At 56.0% G+C, this 18,013-nt stretch overlaps 3 protein-coding genes across 8 annotated transcripts; 1 reads left to right on the top strand and 2 right to left on the bottom strand.

Annotated features, from left to right (window-relative positions):
- Window positions 1-321: 321 nt before the first annotated feature.
- Window positions 322-3,768, bottom strand: ZNF576 (zinc finger protein 576). Of its 4 annotated transcripts, none has more exons than XM_045987947.1 (3): window positions 3,641-3,768; window positions 2,739-2,839; window positions 322-1,053 (listed from the first exon to the last, which is right to left on the bottom strand). In XM_045987947.1, the coding sequence occupies exons 1-3, from the start codon at window positions 3,700-3,702 to the stop codon at window positions 626-628; spliced, it is 591 nt and encodes a 196-aa protein (XP_045843903.1). In that variant the 5' UTR covers window positions 3,703-3,768; the 3' UTR covers window positions 322-625. The 4 variants fall into 4 exon arrangements, with proteins under 4 accessions (XP_045843903.1, XP_045843905.1, XP_045843904.1 ...); XM_045987949.1 differs by lacking the exon at window positions 3,641-3,768 and adding an exon at window positions 3,320-3,441; XM_045987948.1 differs by lacking the exon at window positions 3,641-3,768 and adding an exon at window positions 3,155-3,313.
- Window positions 3,448-11,205, top strand: IRGQ (immunity related GTPase Q). Of its 3 annotated transcripts, none has more exons than XM_045987943.1 (3): window positions 3,448-3,574; window positions 4,300-4,831; window positions 6,019-11,205. In XM_045987943.1, the coding sequence occupies exons 2-3, from the start codon at window positions 4,302-4,304 to the stop codon at window positions 7,373-7,375; spliced, it is 1,887 nt and encodes a 628-aa protein (XP_045843899.1). In that variant the 5' UTR covers window positions 3,448-3,574; window positions 4,300-4,301; the 3' UTR covers window positions 7,376-11,205. The 3 variants fall into 3 exon arrangements, with proteins under 3 accessions (XP_045843899.1, XP_045843900.1, XP_045843898.1); XM_045987944.1 differs by lacking the exon at window positions 3,448-3,574 and adding an exon at window positions 3,749-3,834; XM_045987942.1 differs by lacking the exon at window positions 3,448-3,574 and adding an exon at window positions 3,844-3,984.
- Window positions 11,206-13,514: 2,309 nt separating this feature from the next.
- On the bottom strand, window positions 13,515-17,337 carry LOC123931809 (phospholipase A2 inhibitor and LY6/PLAUR domain containing). The gene is made up of 5 exons (XM_045989401.1): window positions 17,268-17,337; window positions 16,034-16,150; window positions 14,241-14,393; window positions 13,878-14,021; window positions 13,515-13,669 (listed from the first exon to the last, which is right to left on the bottom strand). The coding sequence occupies exons 1-5, from the start codon at window positions 17,335-17,337 to the stop codon at window positions 13,515-13,517; spliced, it is 639 nt and encodes a 212-aa protein (XP_045845357.1).
- Window positions 17,338-18,013: the final 676 nt, after the last annotated feature.

Genomic DNA, 18,013 nt, shown 5'->3' with positions numbered 1-18,013 from the left:
AGATTATTGGTGGGCGGGGGGAGCCCAAATCCCTCCAATACCAGGCCACTCCATGAGTGGGAGTGACTGACAGGGGGCGGGAGAAGACAAGGACTTGAATTGCAACCCCCACATGACTCAGAGTACAGCCCCCAACTTTGCTATCCCCTCCCCAAAGGCCCAAGGTGCTCCACGTCTGGGACCCTTCTAGTGACATTACAGCCCTGCAACACCTCACCTTCCCTGCCCCTGTCCAGGCACACATCCCAGGGAATTTGCTCCTACAGCTCACGCCATCATCTGGGAAGAATTAAAGGTGATTACACAATCTGCAGCTAGTTGTTGTGGTTTCAAACTATTTAATTGGGGATGAGGGAGATACAAATAACACTTTTCCTTTTTGCTTCTTTTTTTTTTTTTAAACAAAAGATTTCATTAATTCCACTATATCCCTGAAGGCCTTTGCGTCCTCCAAAGACTGAAGCTGTAGATGAGCATCTTCTGGGTCCTACGCATCAGGAGTCCTTTGCCTGTCCAGGGAGGGAAAGCAATCCTTCCAAGGCCCCCATCCTGTATCAGAGGTGGGTTCTAGCAGCCAAAGAACCCACCCACCCACCCACTGTCCTAGGGAGGGCTTAGCCCTCACTCAGAGCTCTCCCCGAGCATGCCGGATGTAGTGTTGATGCAGCCCAGCTTCCTGGGCAAAGTCCTGACCACACTCCGTGCAGGCAAAAGGGCCAGGAGGGGTGTGGGTCTCATGCGCCTGGCGGTGCCGCCTCAGAGAAGCAGCCTGCCCAAAGGTCTTGCCACAGTCAGGGCAGGGGAATGTAGGCTGGGCCGCGGTGGGCGCCACTGGTGTGGAAGGCCTGGTGGCTGGACCGTGGCTACGCTGATGGGCGATCAGGGCCTTGGAGGAGGGGAAGGAGCGGGCGCAGGTGAAGCAGATGAAGAGGGCCCCCTGCAGCTTCTGGGCCACGAAATCCGCTGGGTGCTCCCGCTTCATGTGACGCTCCTGGAACTTGGAATCGGCGAAGGTGATGAGGCAGCGGGTGCACTGCGGGGCCCCCAGGTGGCCTGAGGGACGTGGGGAGAGGTCGGGGGGAAGCCAGCAAGAGTCACCAGGACCTCTCCCAAGCCCCAGAGTCACGCCAACAATTCATACTCAGGGCTTACTATGGGCCAGACTGTATGCCAGGGCTGGACAGTGGCACAGGCAAACTATTACAGGACCTGTTTTATGGGTGAACAGGCTGAGGCTCAGAAAGGCTAGGCAACTTGCCTACAGTCATGAGGCGGGGAAATGAAATGGAGTCAGGACTAGAACCCAGGGAACCTGCCTTTCCAACAGAGCCACGTGATTAGAGCACAGCCTCGGGAGCCAGTCGGGAGCCAGACTGCCTGGCACTGAATCCCAGATCTCCCACTTCCTAGGCGAGTACGACAGTGTCCTCGTCCGGAAAGTGGGGTCATAACCATTATCAGTATGGTTATAACTGACTAGCATGGTTATAACTACCTCATTGGGTTGCTGGAAGGAGTGAATGAACTAATTCATAGAAAGGGCTTAGAACAGTGCTACACAGTGGTTTGCGATTATTTGTACTGAGACAGAGAAAAGCAGCTTGACAGCCGGGGGCTGGCCTGGCATTCCCAGCTAGGCCTTGGTGTTCTCCTGTTGAACATAAGCAGCTTCACACAACCTTGTCAGACAAGGCCATGCTGTGACTGAGATGAACCAAGTCAAGACCATGCCAGAATAACGTCTGAACACAGACAAAACATGAACGTTGTCCAAGCCACAAAAAAGACCAAACAGCGCCCCCATCTTGGCTCCTAGGAGTGGCTGCTGCTGCTCCGTCAATTCGCAGTTTGAGCCTATGTACCCCCCTCCTAGATAAGATTTCACCAATCGATCTTTGGCCCCTGCTTATTTGCAGCATCTAATGCAGAGCAAAACCCTTCCTCGAACCCTTCCCCCAAACCACGTAAGATAAATCCTTTCTAATACTGAGATGCCCCACAGCACCACGGGGCCTGTGTGCTTCCTCAAAGAGCAATGAGCCCAACTCATTCAACTGTAGGTGTGTTCCCCTCATTCAACTGTAGTTCCCCGTGGTCTCCGGCTGGAGGGCCTTGACTCCAGCGCTCTCCTCATTACAGATAACCTCTGCCTCAGTTCCCTTACCTGATAGCATCTGCCAGATAGCGTTACCTGAGGGAATTTCCTAGGGTCTGCCAGGAGGACTGAGATAAGGAAGGCGGCACTCTTAAAAAGCGCCCACAGGCATCATAAGTATTGGTAGAAACTGGCTACCTTTGTTAAGAGCTGACCTTCCCCTTCTCTGCAGCTAATCCCCAGTCACCTGAGTAGTGGCAACCTCTTTTCACAGAGTAACCCAAGCCTGAGTTGCACTGAAAGTCCGGGGTAGAGTTGGAACTGGAACCTTGGGGCTCCTCTCACAGTGCCCAACCTTTCCCATTCACATCTCCCACCCCAAGCCTCTCTGGATACCGCTCTGTTCCTGTGAACTATGGCCTACTCGAACTGACATGGACAGAGCAGGGTGAGGACATCTGAGCAGAGTAAGGGTAAGGGTGGAGAGTGGCACTTCCTGGTAGGGCAGCTTAGAAGCCATTTATCACAGTCCCTTCCCAGCAGGCAAGTCCTTGTACCGACCGCCTGGGACACTGAAACGCTATAGAAATCCTTTTAACTAGCCTCAGCTCCGGCACCCCACCCTCTGGCCAGCAGCACTCACAGATGTCGCCTCCTGGACTGCGGGGACTCCGCTCCTTGGACGAATCCTGCTGCTCCACGTTCCCTTCAGGACGCGGGTCCTCCATAGTGACTGGGATCCCTCTAGTCAAGAGAGTAGCACGCATGACAGAATAGTAAATCGAGTGAAGTCGCTTATCTATTGACAGCATTACAGGGCCCGCTAATCCCGTGACCTCTGACAGGCTCTCCTTGCCCCCATAAGATGCCATCCTCTTGAACTCTAACCCGATGGAGCTGTTCCCTAGGGAAGCTTCGACCCTCCCTAAAGATTGGACTCCCTAGATAGGTGACACCCCTTTGAGCCTTCTCATCTGATTGAGACCTGTAGCCTCCGACATCAAACTACCTCCCTGAACTCGGGGCACGGAACCCTTGAGCTTTTGACACCAGCCTCACTCCCGTCTCCCACGTGTCTTGAGGTCAGTGGTGGTATCCAGACTTTTTAGCCCGCCTCTTCCCGGGAGGCATCGTTCTCTGACATCCTGTAACCCTCGTTCCAGCTAGGGCCCCCGCCTCCCATGCGCGCCTTGAGCCTCCCTGTCCCGCTGCCCCAAGCACTGCCCTCGGTTCCCTCCTCCCGAGGCGGGGAGCCCAGGCCTCGGCTTTTCTCCAGACGACAGAGGGCTGCCTTTCGTTGCGCCTGTCAGTCGCTCGTGATAGCGCCGCCACCCGGAGGGAAGCGGGGTAGGGCCCACGGAGTCTCAAGGTCCCGGGGCTTGCTTCCACGCCCTTTCGCCTGATGAGCCTCTCGAAGCCCAAGTCCGGGATGCTATCTGGCAGTGACGCAGTCGCGCCAACCGGGTCCTCAGAGTAACGGTAGGGGTCCATCTCTGCCCGGGGGTGCGTTATGATGACGTTGCATGCCGCCCGTGCCGTACAGACCTCCGCTTCTGGCGCAGCTGTGTCTTGGCGGTCCTGGCGCGCAGGCGCTTTGATTCCCTCATTGTTCCGATCCCTGCGGCAGCGGGAGCTGAGGAGTGGGCTTGCTTCGAGCGCTCTGCGCAGGCGCAGTGAAGGGCTATAGCCCTGAGGTCAAGCTTCCAAGACACACCCCCTCCTTAAAAGAGTGACGTCAGGTTAGAGCCCCGCGAACGTGTCTGGACGTGCCCAAATCCTGGCCCTCTAACCTCTCCGGCCTCCGTCCGCCAGGCCCTAGGGGCGGGGCTTCTCAGCGGCGGATCAGTCGCTGCCAGCTGTGCTCTCCGGTTGTGCCGGCGGTTTGCTCGGTTAGTGATTTGGAAGGGAGGTGTTGGGGATAAAAACATACATGTCTCTGGGGGAGGAGGGGAAGAGGGGGCTGGAGGCCAGATTTCTGAGATTTTGAAACAGAGAAAAATGTATCCAGAAAGAGGACAGACAAGACGCGCGGATCCCTGGGGAATAGGTAGGGCGTGGATGCCGGATTCTTCCCTGGGAATGACATCCAAGAAGGGAAGGGGATGGGGTGAAGGGCTGAAGTCTTTGACCAGAATGGGATGACTAGGAAAGAAAAAAGCTCAGCTCTCCCTGACCCGGGTGTGCCCCACCCCCTTGCTTTCCAGGTATGCCGCCGCCACGGGGTGACGTGACCGCCTTGTTCCTCGGGCCTCCGGGCTGTGGCAAGTCCGCGCTGATCGCAGCGCTTTGCGACGGGAATGTGGAGACGATAGAGATTCCCGAGGGACGGCCGGACTCCGGGATCCCCAGCCTGCGAGCTGCGGGCCCTGGCCTCTTCCTGGGAGAGCTGAGCTGTCCGCCCGCGGAGCCAGGGCCCTGGGCGGCGGAGGCCAATGTGCTAGTATTGGTGCTGCCCGGCCCCGAGGGGAACGGGGAACCCTTGGCCCCAGCGCTGGGAGAGGCAGCGCGGGCCGCCCTGGCCCGAGGGACCCCGCTGCTGGCTGTGCGGAACCTCCGTCCTGGAGATTCGGAAAATGAAGCCCAGGCCCGGGATCGGACAACCGCCCTGCTGAAGAGCACAGGGTTGGAGGCCGCAACTCTCTTCGTGCTGCCGGCGGAATGCGGCGGCAGAGATGGCTGCAAGGAATTGGAGCGCCTGCGGGTGGCGCTGCGGAGCCAGGCGGAGGTGCTGCAAAGGTAAGAGAGGAGTTGGGGAGGGTTGGAGGCCCGGTCCTTTAGACTTAGTACACAGAAAATGTTCTTTGAGATCCGCGAGAGCCCCCAGCCCCGTGGACAGGATAGCTGCTGGGGGCCCTGCTCTCTCGTCCAGGTCCCACCCCTCAGCGCAGTGTTTGAGGTCATCGAGGTTCCACCCCAAGCCCAAGCTCAGTGCGGGACCCCATTTCTAGGCCCCGCCCCACCCAAGGGTCAGGCATTGCTTCCGACCTGTCCTCCAGCTTCAGGCTCCTGCCAGCGTTGTGAGATCAAAAGCCTTGCCCCAGTGTGGATCGTAGGAGAGGCCAGAGTCTAACGCCCAAATACTGGCTCCCAGCAAAAGTTTGAAGGAGGGCTCACTCAGCTCAGAAGCTTGTGATGCCCGCAAAGATTTTACCCCAAGATTCACACTTTCGGGCTCTCCTCGCCCTCCCCATCATCTGCTTTGTTCTCCAGCTACACCAGTCCTTGTAAAGCCACACCTTCGGTAAGCCTTATTATTTCTGGGTTCACTCCCCCACTTCCTTTCTCTAATCCCATCTCATTTCTGTGCCCATTTGCTGGCTACCTCCTGCATTTTTTTACCCCAGCCCCTGGCCACCTATTTCATAGAAGTCAGATGAGGCTCAGTATGCATTTTTTTTTCCTTTAGCCACATCTCCTTCCTTGGTAAGCACTGATAGGTGAGGCTTTTCCCCTTCGTTGGCTCTAATTCCCCTCCTTATGCCTTGTCTCAGCAAAGAGCGCCCTGGGTGACCTTGCTCCGGTCAGGAGGTGCTTGACCTTCCTTTAGTCCACAATTCAGTTGCAAGTCTGTCTTTACCTGAGCCCGACCTTCTGGGAGTTTTGCTTGGCCTTTCTTAACCCTGCAGGTCCTTGGAAAAGCCCCACCCCCCAAAGACTGAGTCCCAGAGACTGTTTAGCAGGTACCCCCTTTTAGATTTTGTTGGAAACCTGACCTCAACCAACACGCCTCCTCCCGGTTTTAAGCCCTGGTTTCTGTATGCTATACCAGTAGTCTGGCCCCTCCCTCTCCTGCTCCTTCTTCTTTCAGGGATCATTCGGGAAATTCTCTTTATCATCCTAGCCTAGGTCTGTGCCTGTAGCAACAACCCTCTAGCGTTTAAACCCTCTTCTGCCCTTTACCCTCCCTCTTCCTGTTCCCTCAGGCTCCTTCCACCCGCTCAGGATGGCTTCGAGGTCCTGGGTGCGGCCGAGCTGGAGGCAGTGCGTGAGGCCTTTGAGACCGGTGGCCTGGAGGCGGCGCTGTCTTGGGTCCGTGCTGGCCTGGAGCGGCTGGGCAGCGCACGGCTGGACCTGGCTGTGGCAGGCAAGACTGATGTGAGCCTTGTGCTGAACATGCTGCTCGGGTTGGATCCCAGTGACCCAGAGGATGAGCCTGTTTTCACGCCCCCGGGGCCCAAGCCCTACCCGGCCCCAGAGCGTCCCAACGTGGTGCTCTGGAACGTGCCACTGGGCTCCGCGGGCACTGCTGCCGCCCCCCATCCGACCCACTACGATGCCCTCATCCTCGTCACCCCGGGGGCCCCCACTGAAGAGGACTGGGCTCAGGTTCGGCCCTTCGTGCTGCCAGATGCGCCGCTGGTCTGCGTGCGAACAGATGGTGAGGGCGAGGATCCGGAGTACCTGGAGGAAGAGGAAAGGGCAGAGAATGCCGGCTCCGAGAGCTTAGAGAACGCAGGCGGAGAGGGGTTGAAGAATGCACGCAGTGAGGGAAAGGAGAAACGTGGCACCGGGTTGCAGAAAGGTAGCGGGGAAGAGTCCGAGAAAGCAGGCAGCAGGGAAGGTTCAGAGAAAGGCAGTGAGAGTTTGACGTGTGTTGGCGGTGGCGGAAAGAAATCGGGCAACGGGGACTCAGAGCATGTGGCCGCACTGAGCCCGGAGGATGAGACTTGGGAGGTGCTGGAGGAGGCACCGCCACCCGTGTTCCCCCTGCGGCCTGGGGGCCTCCCCGGGCTCTGCGAGTGGCTGCGGCGCGCGCTCCCCCCGGCCCAGGCGGGGGCGCTGCTGCTGGCGCTGCCCCCCACGTCTCCCCACGGGGCCCGGCTGAAGGCTGCGGCGCTGCGGGCCGGTGCGTGGCGGCCGGCTCTGCTAGCTAGCCTGGCGGCGGCGGCAGCACCAGTCCCAGGGCTCGGCTGGGCTTGCGACGTGGCGCTGCTGCGGGGTCAGCTGGCGGAGTGGCGGCGGGCGCTGGGGCTCGAACCCGCGGCACTGGCTCGACGCGAGCGCGCACTAGGTCTGACTCCCGGGGAGCTGGCAGAGCGGACGCGCTTCCCGGGCCCGGTGACGCGCGCTGAGGTGGAGGCGCGGCTAGGCGCATGGGCGGGCGAGGGCACTGCGGGGGGCGCGGCGCTGGGCGCCCTGTCCTTCCTGTGGCCCGCGGGCGGTGCGGCGGCCACCGGCGGCCTGGGTTACCGCGCCGCTCACGGCGTCCTGCTGCAGGCCCTCAACGAGATGCAGGCCGATGCCGAGGCCGTGTTGGCGCCCCATGGGCCAGCGCAGTGAGGGGTGGGATGAGGGTCGGGGCTTCCGGGGTGCTCAGCGTCCCTGCTGCTTGGCTCGGCCAGGGGCTGAGGACTCCCAAGTCCCGGTTAGAGGGAGGGGGCGGAATTGGGAGTCCCGAATCTGGCATGGGATGTCTGAGCCTCCGAGGTAACAGAGCTGGGGGCCGCCACTCAGAATCTTGAGTGCCTGAAGGGGCAAGGGCTCTAGGACTACTGATTGGGATGTGTGACTTGTAGTGCCCCGAATTTCTGGCTCCTGGAGGGGAATGGAGTCTGGGGGAGAGAACTGATTTCCCTGGGGACCACAGGGCATGACACCAGACTGTGTCCTGAAGGAAACTGAGGGCTTAAATCCTGGTCTCCAGGGGAGTAGAAACTGGATCTCTTTGGTCCTCTAGCCCTGGGAGGGGCGGGGGGAAGAGGTGAAAGCCCTGATTTCTGCTGAGGAGGGTCTCCATCATTCTGGAGATTCCAGTATGAAGGAAGGAGTCTGGGTACCCCAGGGAGCAGGAATCCTTGGAACTGCTGAGCCACACGGGGATGTAGGAGTTAGGCTTCTCAGAGGCAGTGGGCCTGCATCCAGCCTCCTAGTTCCTCAAGAGGCAGTGGCTTTGAACCTTCATTGGGGTGGACCTTGGTCTCATTCCTGGGTGGCGGGAGGTTTCCATCTACAGGAGGGTGCAGGGGACTGTGCAGAATTGCTGGAGAACCTTTGGTCCACCTTGGGGAATAGAGAGATGTCTAATATTTGCTGCACCAGGGGCCTGATGACCTCGATTCCTTCCCTAGCTGTTGTGGATGGTCCTACAGAAAGAGGGGAGGAGGCAAGAGGTCTGGGCATGGTGGGCCCTGGGGGCAGCCAGAGACCAGGAATGAGACCTTCTGGGTGTGGAAGGGCAGGAACCCATACCCCAGAGGTATCTCCCACAAATCCCTTACAGATTTGGACCCTGGCTGTTGCCTCTCTTTGTGTGAGTTTGGGAAGGCTATGACTTGCCCCCATTTTATAGGTGCTGAGTGATTCAGTGGATCTTGGTGAGTCTGTTCCTTTGTCCCCCTGCTCCCTTAGTGGTTTCTCTTTTTGGTCTTGATGTCTTCTGTCATTAAGCCTAATCCTTTCTGGTCTTGGTATTTTATACTCTTGCCTTTTTTGGAAAAGCAGCTGTCAGTGCTGCACTTATCCAGACATTTCTGTGTTGGCTACCTCAGGTGTCACCAAGAGGCTCTGCCTTCTGGTGTACACACAGTGCTGCAGAGGACAAGAGACCCACAGAACAGCTAGGGAGTGTTCCAGACCGTGGGAGTGTGCTATGAGTGAAGCGAAGGCAGAAAACACAGTGCCTGGAATGTTCTAGACTGCCAACTATAGGTAGAAAAGATGGCACAGGTCACGGAATTCTTCAGTGTCAAAAAACAAAAAGGGGGGACCCGAAAGGCAATGAAGTTGAACATCTTTTATGAGAGATGGGAAGAGCAGAGCCCAGGGAGGACAGATTCTAGGCCTAACAGCACACAGCAAGGTCCTGTGTGGTCTGGCCCCTGCCTGTTCACGTTCCCTATGCCCACCCTGTCCCCCAACCAGCCTGATCTTCCTTCTGATGCCTGGGTGGGCCATCTTGGATCCTACCACAGGACCTTTGCATTTACTGTTCATCCTGCCTAGAATGCTCTGCCCCCAGATCTTCCCATGACAGGTTCCTACTTGTCAAGTAGGTCTCAGCTCACATATCCCCTCAGAGAGGCCTTCAGTGACCAGTGTAACTGAAGTACCTCACATGTCGCTATTATTCATCTCAGCCCATCAGTGTTTCCCTTGTAGCAATTATTACTGTAAATAATTACCTTATTTATTTCTTTACCTATTTAATAGCTATGATCCTCTGACTGGTCTTGTTCTCTGCTATACCCCCAGCACCTAGAAGAGTGCCTGGCACACACAATTAGTAATTATTCAATATTAGTAAATACCGAATTCATGAGCAGACTGGAACTTAGATTGTCAGCCTATGGCCACAAGATGGGAAATGAGTGAGGTAGGAGAAACAAGCATCTGATGGGAGAGAAGCCCCTGTCGGAGGTCAGGGGATCTGGGAGGCAAGCAAGGCTTCGCCACTGGCACTCTTGGTGACTTGGACCAGTGCCTTATTTTCCCATCTGTGAAATGAAAGGGCTAGATGAAAACCGTAACCTCTTCCAAGATCCTATTTTCTTTGACAGCAGGAGACAGTTTGCCCCCTCAGTTGAGAATGGCCGAGATGGGAAAAAGCATTTGGCTCGATACTGAACAGCATCACACATTGTCCTCGAAGGCCTTTCAGGCTTCAGGGAAAGGTGTTTGCCTATATCTGTAATACCCAGTCCACCATGGTCTCCTCTCAGTCCAGCTCACCAGCCACGGGGAGATGGGAGAGGCGCCCAGCAGTCCTGTCCAACAGAAACGGAATGGGAGCCACATCTGTAACTGGAAATGTCCCAGCAGCCACATTACAAAGGTAAAAGGAAACGGTGAAGCTAGTTGCGTCTTCCTTAACCCAGTATATCTGAAATATTTATTCAACCTGTAATCAATGGAGAAGAGAATGGGATATTTTACACCTAGTGTACATCTCACTCAGATGATAAATGTTCATCAGAAGTACCTCTATTTAACTTTCCGAAAATTCGTCGGTGGAGAAAAGTGATTGCTCTACCCAAGCTGTCCCAATTATATTGACCAGTTTCCCAATAACTGCGGTGTGTATCCGTTTTTAATCAAAAGTGAATAAAGTTTAAAATTCCATTTCCCAGTTAACACTAACCACGTTCCCAGGGCTCGGTGGCCACCTGTGATGCGTGGCTAGAGCACTGGAGAGCAAAGACCTAGAACACTTCCATTAGCACAGGAAATCCTATTGGTGTCGCTCTAGGGTTAGATGGTCCTGACATTGGGGTAACCCTGGGCAAGTTGCTTAGCAAGTGGCATCTACCTCACAGGGTCGTTGTGAGAACAGTGTATGTATGTACTTATGTACATGCATGTTTTTTCTCTCTCTCTCTCTCACACACACTCACGTTTGCACACACATCAGCATCCTGTAGCCCTCCAGAGAAGCCTGGCCCCACGGGCAGCTCAACCATAAGTCTTGTTGCCTGTGCCCCGTTCCCCAGGTGGCACCCAGACAACTCTGGTCTGGGCACCTCTGTCTCACGCCATGGCCTTTGCTCACAGAGTGACCTCCTCTCTTTCTGCCACTTTCATGCCAACTCCGATTTGGTCTTCCCTGGTACCTCTGTGCCATGCTTCCCTGCTCCAAATTCCCTTTGCCCTCCTGCCAGTGGGACTCGTGCTGGGGATCATATCTGAGAAAGCAAGACCCGATTTTGTTTGCCTCTGTCCCTGTTGGGGAGTGCTCATTGTGTTTCTGTTGGTGTGTATCAACACTAGGGTGTTGTAACTAATTTGGGGGTGGGGTGGTTGTCTTTTAAATTATGACTTTTGATGACAGGCATCACATTGCTAGTGAGGTATCCGTCTCTGGGAGCATCCAAGCAGAAAGACTAAGACTCCCTAGAGAACTGATTCCTGGCTGCCCTCAGGGTGTGTCGACATCATACTTCCAGGCTGGAAGACTCTTGAGGGGCAAGAATTCAAGGAAATGAATGCTAAGTCTTAGCCCATTCCTGGAAGCGGAAGTGGAAGAGACAATCTTATCACTGGAGCTGAGTTTCGTACATTTCTGGATAATGAAGAGACTTGTATGCACTGGGGTGGGGAACCAGGGAGGGCTTGTTAAGGGTGTGGTTGGCCTGTGGTGCTGTTTGAGGGAGTGAATAAAAAGGAGTAGAAATCCCACTGTGTGTCTCTTCTTTGGGGGCTTGAAGGCGAAGGAAGATGCTTGGGGTTTTGCTTAGTCTGGGGAAGGAAGGGGCTGGAGGTAGTACTGGGTCTGAAGGAGGAAAAGACCAAGGGTGGGGACTCCTGGGTCCTGGGTCCTGGGTCCTGGGGGAGGAGAGCTGGATGGTGAGGGTCTGTATGGGAAAGAACCCTTGACCTGGAATCCAGAGACTCCCGAGAGTGTATGTGTGGCGGGGGAGGGGGTAGGCACAGGTGGAAAAGTGACATTTAGACCTTGGGGGTTGTGATAGTAAAGCGTTCAGGTGCTGGAAGCAACTTAGCCCATTAATTCCTCTCTGTGTTCTTGGAGAGTCCCATCTGACTGTTGACCTGGCCGCATGATTTGCCCAGCCTGGCCGCAGGACCAACAAACAGCAAACACCACCCAAGTAGACGCTTGAAAAGTGCTCACACATTAGGGCTTCCTCTCTCGCTGCCCTTGGAACCCATGCCACACCAAGAAGTCCGGGCTAACCTGCTGGGTGAGTAGAGGGATGTGGCCCAGTCACTCTTCACACCCCAAGCTACAGCCAGCGAACCCTTGGAAACAGCTGCCTCACTGACAAGCTGAACCCGGCAGCAGAGCCACCCGGATGATCAAGATCATCCCAAACTGCGGAGGGCAGAATCCCGAGCTAAATGAAAGGGGGTCAATTGTTCTAAGCCACTAAGTTTGGGAGTGGTTACAGAAAGATACAGCCAAAGATAACAGATATAGAGGCTTGTTCCCTCTCTGTGCTGTGGTCCTTTTTCCCCCTTGAGGTGATGTGATGATTAAAATCTTAGGCTCCACCACCTTGTAGTTGCGTGAACTCCAACGTAACATCCCTCCTCCAAGCCTCAGGTTCTTCTGAAAAGAGGACTGAGAATCACAGTGCCTATCACCCCGGGAGCTGGGACGATAAAACAAAAACTCTCCGCTAGGCAGCCATTCCTGCTGCTTACTAAACGAAACAAGTCCATGGTCTCAGGAAGTCTTGGAGCAGAGCTGCACTTCCCAGCCTGCCCCCTCCCACCCTGTGGGGTTTGGGGGACCATCCAACTAGCTCCATCCCATGAGTTTCATCAAGTCACTTCTGGGTCACAGCGTCGAATTACCCACATGAGGCTTCCCTGTGCTTTCCTGTACACAGCAATGTTCGAGTTGGTGAGTGCTCTGCGATTATGGTGAGCAGGACACCCTGTGAACAGTGCTACATGTAGGGGCGAAGGAAGAATCAACTACTTATGAGCGGGGACTCGTTCAGCAAATACCGCTCTTGATGTTGGCTTTGACCGTGTGACTTGATTCGGTGGAATGTTAGCACCCCGGACCCCAGCAGGGGCATTTAATGCACTTGGGCTCTGTGCTCCTGCAATCAGCTGTAAGAACACTAGCCCAGGAGCCACTGATCCCAAGAACTTGAATCCTCCTCCCAGATAGGAGCCCAACCAGCTAATGAAGAGCCAGCCACCCACAAACCCTCAGAAAGAATGCTTGTTGCAAAAAAAAAAAAAAAAAAAAAAAAAAAGAATGCTTGTTGCAATGGCTTGGTTTGGGGATGGTTTGTTACACAGCATTACTGCGACAGTAGTCGACTAATACAACGTTATTGCCTTCGACCACTGAGATTAGGGACTTGCTTGTCATGATAGCATAATCTGGTGGAGGCCAGTGTTTATCACCTTCATTAAGTAGCAGCTAGTAAGATGATTACTACTTATGGACATATCGTCTCTAGAACCAACATTGTCTGACAGGTGCTAGGCAGCACACTAAATGCTTTTTCAGTTTTCTTTTATTTGATGCAATGACCCAATAAGTCATAACTATTACTATCCACATTTTGCAGACAGGAAAAGAGGCAAAAAGAGGGAAAGGTTCATCTGGAGAGGTGATCATGGACTCTGGCGTGTGCCCCTTCCTAGTGGTTTGACCCAAGGGAAGTGACCCAAAATCTCTGCCTCAGTTTGTTCATCTGTAACATGGGGATAATAATACCCACTTCACAAAGTAGTTGGGATTCTGAGGTACAGCATGGAGAACGGTCGGCACAGCAGCCCAGCATGGAGAACTCCTTTAATAAACGCTAGGGTCTTCTCTCCCTTCCTTGCAAAGAGGAGGTTCCCGAGGGTTAAGACCCCTGCTTCCTGCACCCTACCTTCCTGAGATGCGTCACATCATGAGAACTCAGGCTTGCTTGGTTAACCTGTTTAATGTATAGGCACATGGGGAGATGGAGGCTGGGGACACATGGAAACCTCAAGCCACATATTCCTCAGTTCTTCACTCCACCCTGCCAGGAAACTGGGGGGCTGGAAGGCAGTCGGCTCGGCGGAGGAAGTAGAGATAAGAGGCTGAAGGCACCTGGGCCCCGGCTTTGGCGTAGCAGGCACTCTCGGTAGCACAGCCCCGAGTGGCAAATTTGGGGTTGATGAGACCTGGGAAAAGGGGGATTTCAGAATGGAGTTGGCCCCTAGCCCCTCCTTCCTCACCACCCAGGGGGCTTCCGCGCCCCCTCCCCCTGCCATGCCCCACTCCGCATGCCCTCCCCCAGATCCGCGGAGCCACCATCTCCCCTAGAACCTGGCAGTATGGGCCTCCAGTTCGGGGGCCCTGCCCCTCCTCTAGAGAGCCAGTTCCCCTCACCAGCCTGCACGTTGCCAGCGAAGTAGACACAGTGGGTTTCCTGGCCAACACAGCGAGCTGACTGGGTCCCTGGACATGTCTCCTGAAAGGGCGCCACGCAGGCTGGGCACTGGAGGCCGTTCTCCGTCCGATTGTTTTGGGGAGCTGGGGATGAGGGCGGAGGGTAAGGGGCAAGGGGACGAGGAAAGCCTTCCCTCACCTCATAGCAACCCCTGGGGGGGGGCAACATGGGCTGCGAAGTGACACTGCCTCTATGGGTAAGGAAACTGAGGGGCGAGGGTCAGAGACAGGTGGGGGCGCACACAGCGGGCTCTGGCGGCGGGCTGGAAGCCAGTGCTGTCGCGGGGCTGTGCTGGCACTCACGGGGCACCGAGCCCTGGTTGCAGCCGTCACTCTGGCAGCAGCGGGTGTTGGACACCATGTAGTCCTTGGGGCCCATCGTGGTGGACACGAATCCCGAGTAGCAGTCGCTGTACTTCATACAGGCCTTGTAGGTGTTCAGTGAGTGGTGGCCCTCTGAAGGATGGGGAACAGGAAGGGAGGGCTCAGGCAGCACCAGCTGACCCCGCTCCAACACAGACCCCAGCCAGGGGCAGGGGGCTCGCCCAGTCCTGCACTTCCCACACCCCGCGACTGCCTAGGGTGGTCTCTTCTAGCGTCCCAAAGTCATGCCCCTTTATCTGCCTGGGGTATGGTCTAGAGTAGTTTATAAGTCCCCCACCACTGACCTCATTGCCATAGCCCCCGATCTGCCTTGATGGTCTCTTGAAGCTCCCCATTGCCAAGCCTAGGAGCCTGCCTGACAGGGTCCCTTCTGCCCCGGCCTGTCCCACTCTCATCTTCCCAAGGTCCTACCTATGGCTACCCCCATGCTTGTGTGAAATGGTGTCTCCCAGTCTTCTCCACCTTCCCATGCAGCTTCTGAATGCCTTCCAACAAACCCTGGGAGCCGCCCCCACCCAACACCCATATCCTCTAACGTGGTCTCTTGCTGTCCACCCCCCCCCCCCCGTCTTGGTTGCAGTGGTCTCTTCCAGTCTCCATTGCCTTCCCCCTCCCCACCAACTGGTGGTCTCTTCCAACCCAATCCAAAGATTTTCCTCATCACCCCCAAAAGGTGCTTTTTCCCATCTTCCTCTCCCCGACTCGCAGGGTTTGAATCTCCTGGGGTGGCCTCTTCAAGCCCTTCGGGTCCTTTCACCCACCTGCCAATGCCTGCTGGGTGGGTGGGGCAGCTTGCCATCCTCTATCCCACCCTCCTTACACACCCTCTCCGGTAGGTGTAGTTTCTTCCTACAATCCAGGTGGCCCTCAGCCCCTGACACCACCTTCACACCTGCCCCGACCCCATCATCCCTTCTCTTGTGCCTAACGAATGGTCTTTTTCTGTTTTGAATGAAAAACCCCACGCCCTCCCCACTCGTGGTCTCTCCATCGCTCCCCTAGTCCCCCAACCTTTCTCAGGTCTGGGGCGGTCCCTTCCATTGAAGTCACACCCTCCTCTTCCATGTCACCCACCTGCCTCCCCATCTCCATCTACTTCTCTTCGCGGTGATTTGCTTCATACTTCAGCGTTATCTTTCCTCTCCTGCCTGGCATGGTCCCTTTTATGTCTCTCCCTCGACCTCAAGTGTCTCAGTATCTCCTTCTCCTGTCAAGAATAGTCCCTTCCAGCCCGCACCACCCCATCATCCCCAGGGCGGGGGTCTCGTCCTCCTGTTTTGGGTGATTCCTTCCTCTCACCCTAAATGGTCAACCTGATGACATTCTTCCCAACCCACTGTCTTCTATTCTTCCCCCGCCCCCGGCCTACCTCCTGGCTGTTACATTCTACCTCTCACCTGTTCTGTTTCCCCATGTCTTTTTCTTTCCTCGCTTCCTCCCGCCTAACAAAGTCTCTATATCGGCCGCCGACCCCCACCCCTATCTAACATTTTGGAGAGTCCTCTTTCCCGAAATCCCTGAGAACAATGGTTTCTGTCCTCCCGTTGAATTCGCTTCCTTCCGCGCACTACCTCAAGATCGTCTTTCCCTCTTCCCTGACCTCCCACGTGAGCGCCGTGATGATCCCTCCCCTTGGCGCGGAGCTATCTTCACCCTTGAAGGCACCACCACTTCCCCAGTTCCCCAGCGGGGGCGCCAGGCCCCCCTCGTACTTGTGCACGACTCCCCGACGATGACCACGCATGCGTCCTGGCCGGCCTCGCAGACCTTCATTTTCCCGCTGCAAGTGGGCCCGGAGCCCCTGCACACTTCACAGCTCAGCGGGCACCCTGCAGTGTAGACAGCCAGGCCGGCAACATGAAGGGCGTGGCCAGCGGACCATGAGTGCGACTTCAGAGTCCAGAGGGAGATGGGGCAAAGGGGGCCGGATTTGGAGTCCTGAGGGAGGAGGGACAGGTGTCTCCCTAATTGTTCATGGGTGGAGCACTGACGGCTGTCCAGGGAACTGTCCAGTGCTCTGGCTGGGACGCGGTGGCGAAGCCAGCAAAGCTGCTTCCAGGGGCGGGAAGCGACTCCACCAGGGAGCCTGTTTACCTAATTACAAGGTTGGGGACTTGGGACGCTAGGGTCCTCTGAGAAGGCTCGGGGACAGGGAGGGATCCTGGCAAAGGTTTCCATGGGCTTTTGTGAAGCTTCAGGTCCAGCTGTTTCTTTAGCAACAGTGGGAGAGGGAGAAGCAGGCTCCCCACTGATCAAGGAGCCCAGTGCGGGGCTCGATCCCAGGACCCTGGGATCATGACCTGAGCCGAAGGCATATGCTTAACGACTGAGCCACCCAGGTGCCCCATGGTCCAGCTGTTTACTGGACATGAGAACAGGTATAGGTCTTGGGAATGGTAGGAGCTCAGGCAGGGGAATCTGAGGCTGGGGTCTTCATCCCAGATCAAGAAGGGAGAGTCAAGATGAGGAAGGCAGAGTGGATGGACTCCTTGGTCCTAAGAGAGCAGGCAACTGGGGTCCCAGACACCTGGGTCCTGGGGAAGGTGGAGCTTGTCTGGACTCCCACACCTAAAGGAAGGGGGGCTGGGAATCTGAATTCTAGAATCCAGGGAGAAAGGAAATCTCTTCTCCCCCATGCCGCCTGCCCCCCAGCTTCCCCCCCACCCTTTCTAGTCATGCTGTTGTCCAATTCCTAGAATTCATGTCTTATTTTGAGAACTTGCTTGGGGGAAAGAGGATTCAGAGCCCACCAAGCTCCCTCTTTTCTCAGGGATCCAGTCCCATGAGCTTTTGAGCTTTTCTTCCTTTGGGGCCCCAGGCTTTCTCTTCCTTTACACTCTGCCTTTACCTTGAATCTGAATTCCCAGGACACCACCTTTTTCCCCCTCCAGGACCTTGCTGAGTGCTCTCTCACGGTCCTCATGGTCCAGACCCCTTGTCACTTACCCAGACCCAGGAGGGTGCAGAGCAGTGTGAAGGCCAGCAGGAAGGTCACCGGTTTCACGGGAGTCCTCATGGTGAGTGAACCTGTAGTCCCAGGTCCCCAGCCCTTATAGGAAGCTGAGGAGGGGCGGGTCTGGATCCACCCTCACCCTGGGGTGAGAAATAGCTGAGGTCAGATCTCAGGGCAGGTCTTTGTGGCTCTGGGTTGGGGATATGGGACCAGAATCCAAAAGGGGCATGGGCATCTCGTGCTCAGCCATCTGCTCTGCAGGGACCCCAGGACTCTAGGCTTCTAGCCGCCTCTTCCATCAAGGCCCAGAAAGTCACTTCTCTGTTTTCTGACCTGAAGTCCAAGGTCAGAGTCGGGTCACTTGATTCCCTGTAGGTGTAGGGTGGCTGCTAGGTCTGAGATCCCCTCTCTCTTCTCTCTCTTTCCAAGGAGGCACCCAGCGTGGGTGGGGCCCTATTTGGGAGCGCCCAGCATGTCCAGGCTCGTTCTGCGGGGGAATAGGCGCCCTGTCTTTCTTCCTCCTTCGTGGGCTTGGCTATATTCCCTGTTCTGTGTTTTGGCTGTCCCCAGCTCCATCCCCGCCTGGGGCTGTACCTTTGGGTCTCACGGGGACCGAACAGAGGGATGCCTGTCAACAGGCAGGGGCGGGCGTGATAGGAGACAGATGCCCACAGGGCACATATTGGGAAACTGAGGCATCGGTGAAAGCATTCTAGCTTGGTGTCTCTGGTTTGGATGC

This window comes from Meles meles, chromosome 19, assembly GCF_922984935.1.
Source record: "Meles meles chromosome 19, mMelMel3.1 paternal haplotype, whole genome shotgun sequence".
Taxonomy (NCBI): Eukaryota; Metazoa; Chordata; class Mammalia; order Carnivora; family Mustelidae; genus Meles; species Meles meles.
This window is presented reverse-complemented; position numbering and strand designations above follow the sequence as displayed.

Excerpts from the sequence above, each read along its gene's own strand:
- LOC123931809 (XM_045989401.1), bottom strand. The coding sequence starts at position 17,337 with ATGAGGACTCCCGTGAAACCGGTGACCTTCCTGCTGGCCTTCACACTG. Across the intron at positions 14,022-14,240 it reads CAACCAGGGCTCGGTGCCCC|CTCCCCAAAACAATCGGACG; the intron begins GTGAGTGCCAGC and ends CCTCATCCCCAG. Across the intron at positions 13,670-13,877 it reads CGCTGGCAACGTGCAGGCTG|GTCTCATCAACCCCAAATTT; the intron begins GTGAGGGGAACT and ends CCCTTTTCCCAG.
- ZNF576 (XM_045987946.1), bottom strand. The coding sequence starts at position 2,967 with ATGGCATCTTATGGGGGCAAGGAGAGCCTGTCAGAGGTCACGGGATTA. Across the intron at positions 1,054-2,738 it reads CAGTCCAGGAGGCGACATCT|GCCACCTGGGGGCCCCGCAG; the intron begins GTGAGTGCTGCT and ends CACGTCCCTCAG.
- IRGQ (XM_045987943.1), top strand. The coding sequence starts at position 4,302 with ATGCCGCCGCCACGGGGTGACGTGACCGCCTTGTTCCTCGGGCCTCCG. Across the intron at positions 4,832-6,018 it reads CAGGCGGAGGTGCTGCAAAG|GCTCCTTCCACCCGCTCAGG; the intron begins GTAAGAGAGGAG and ends CTGTTCCCTCAG.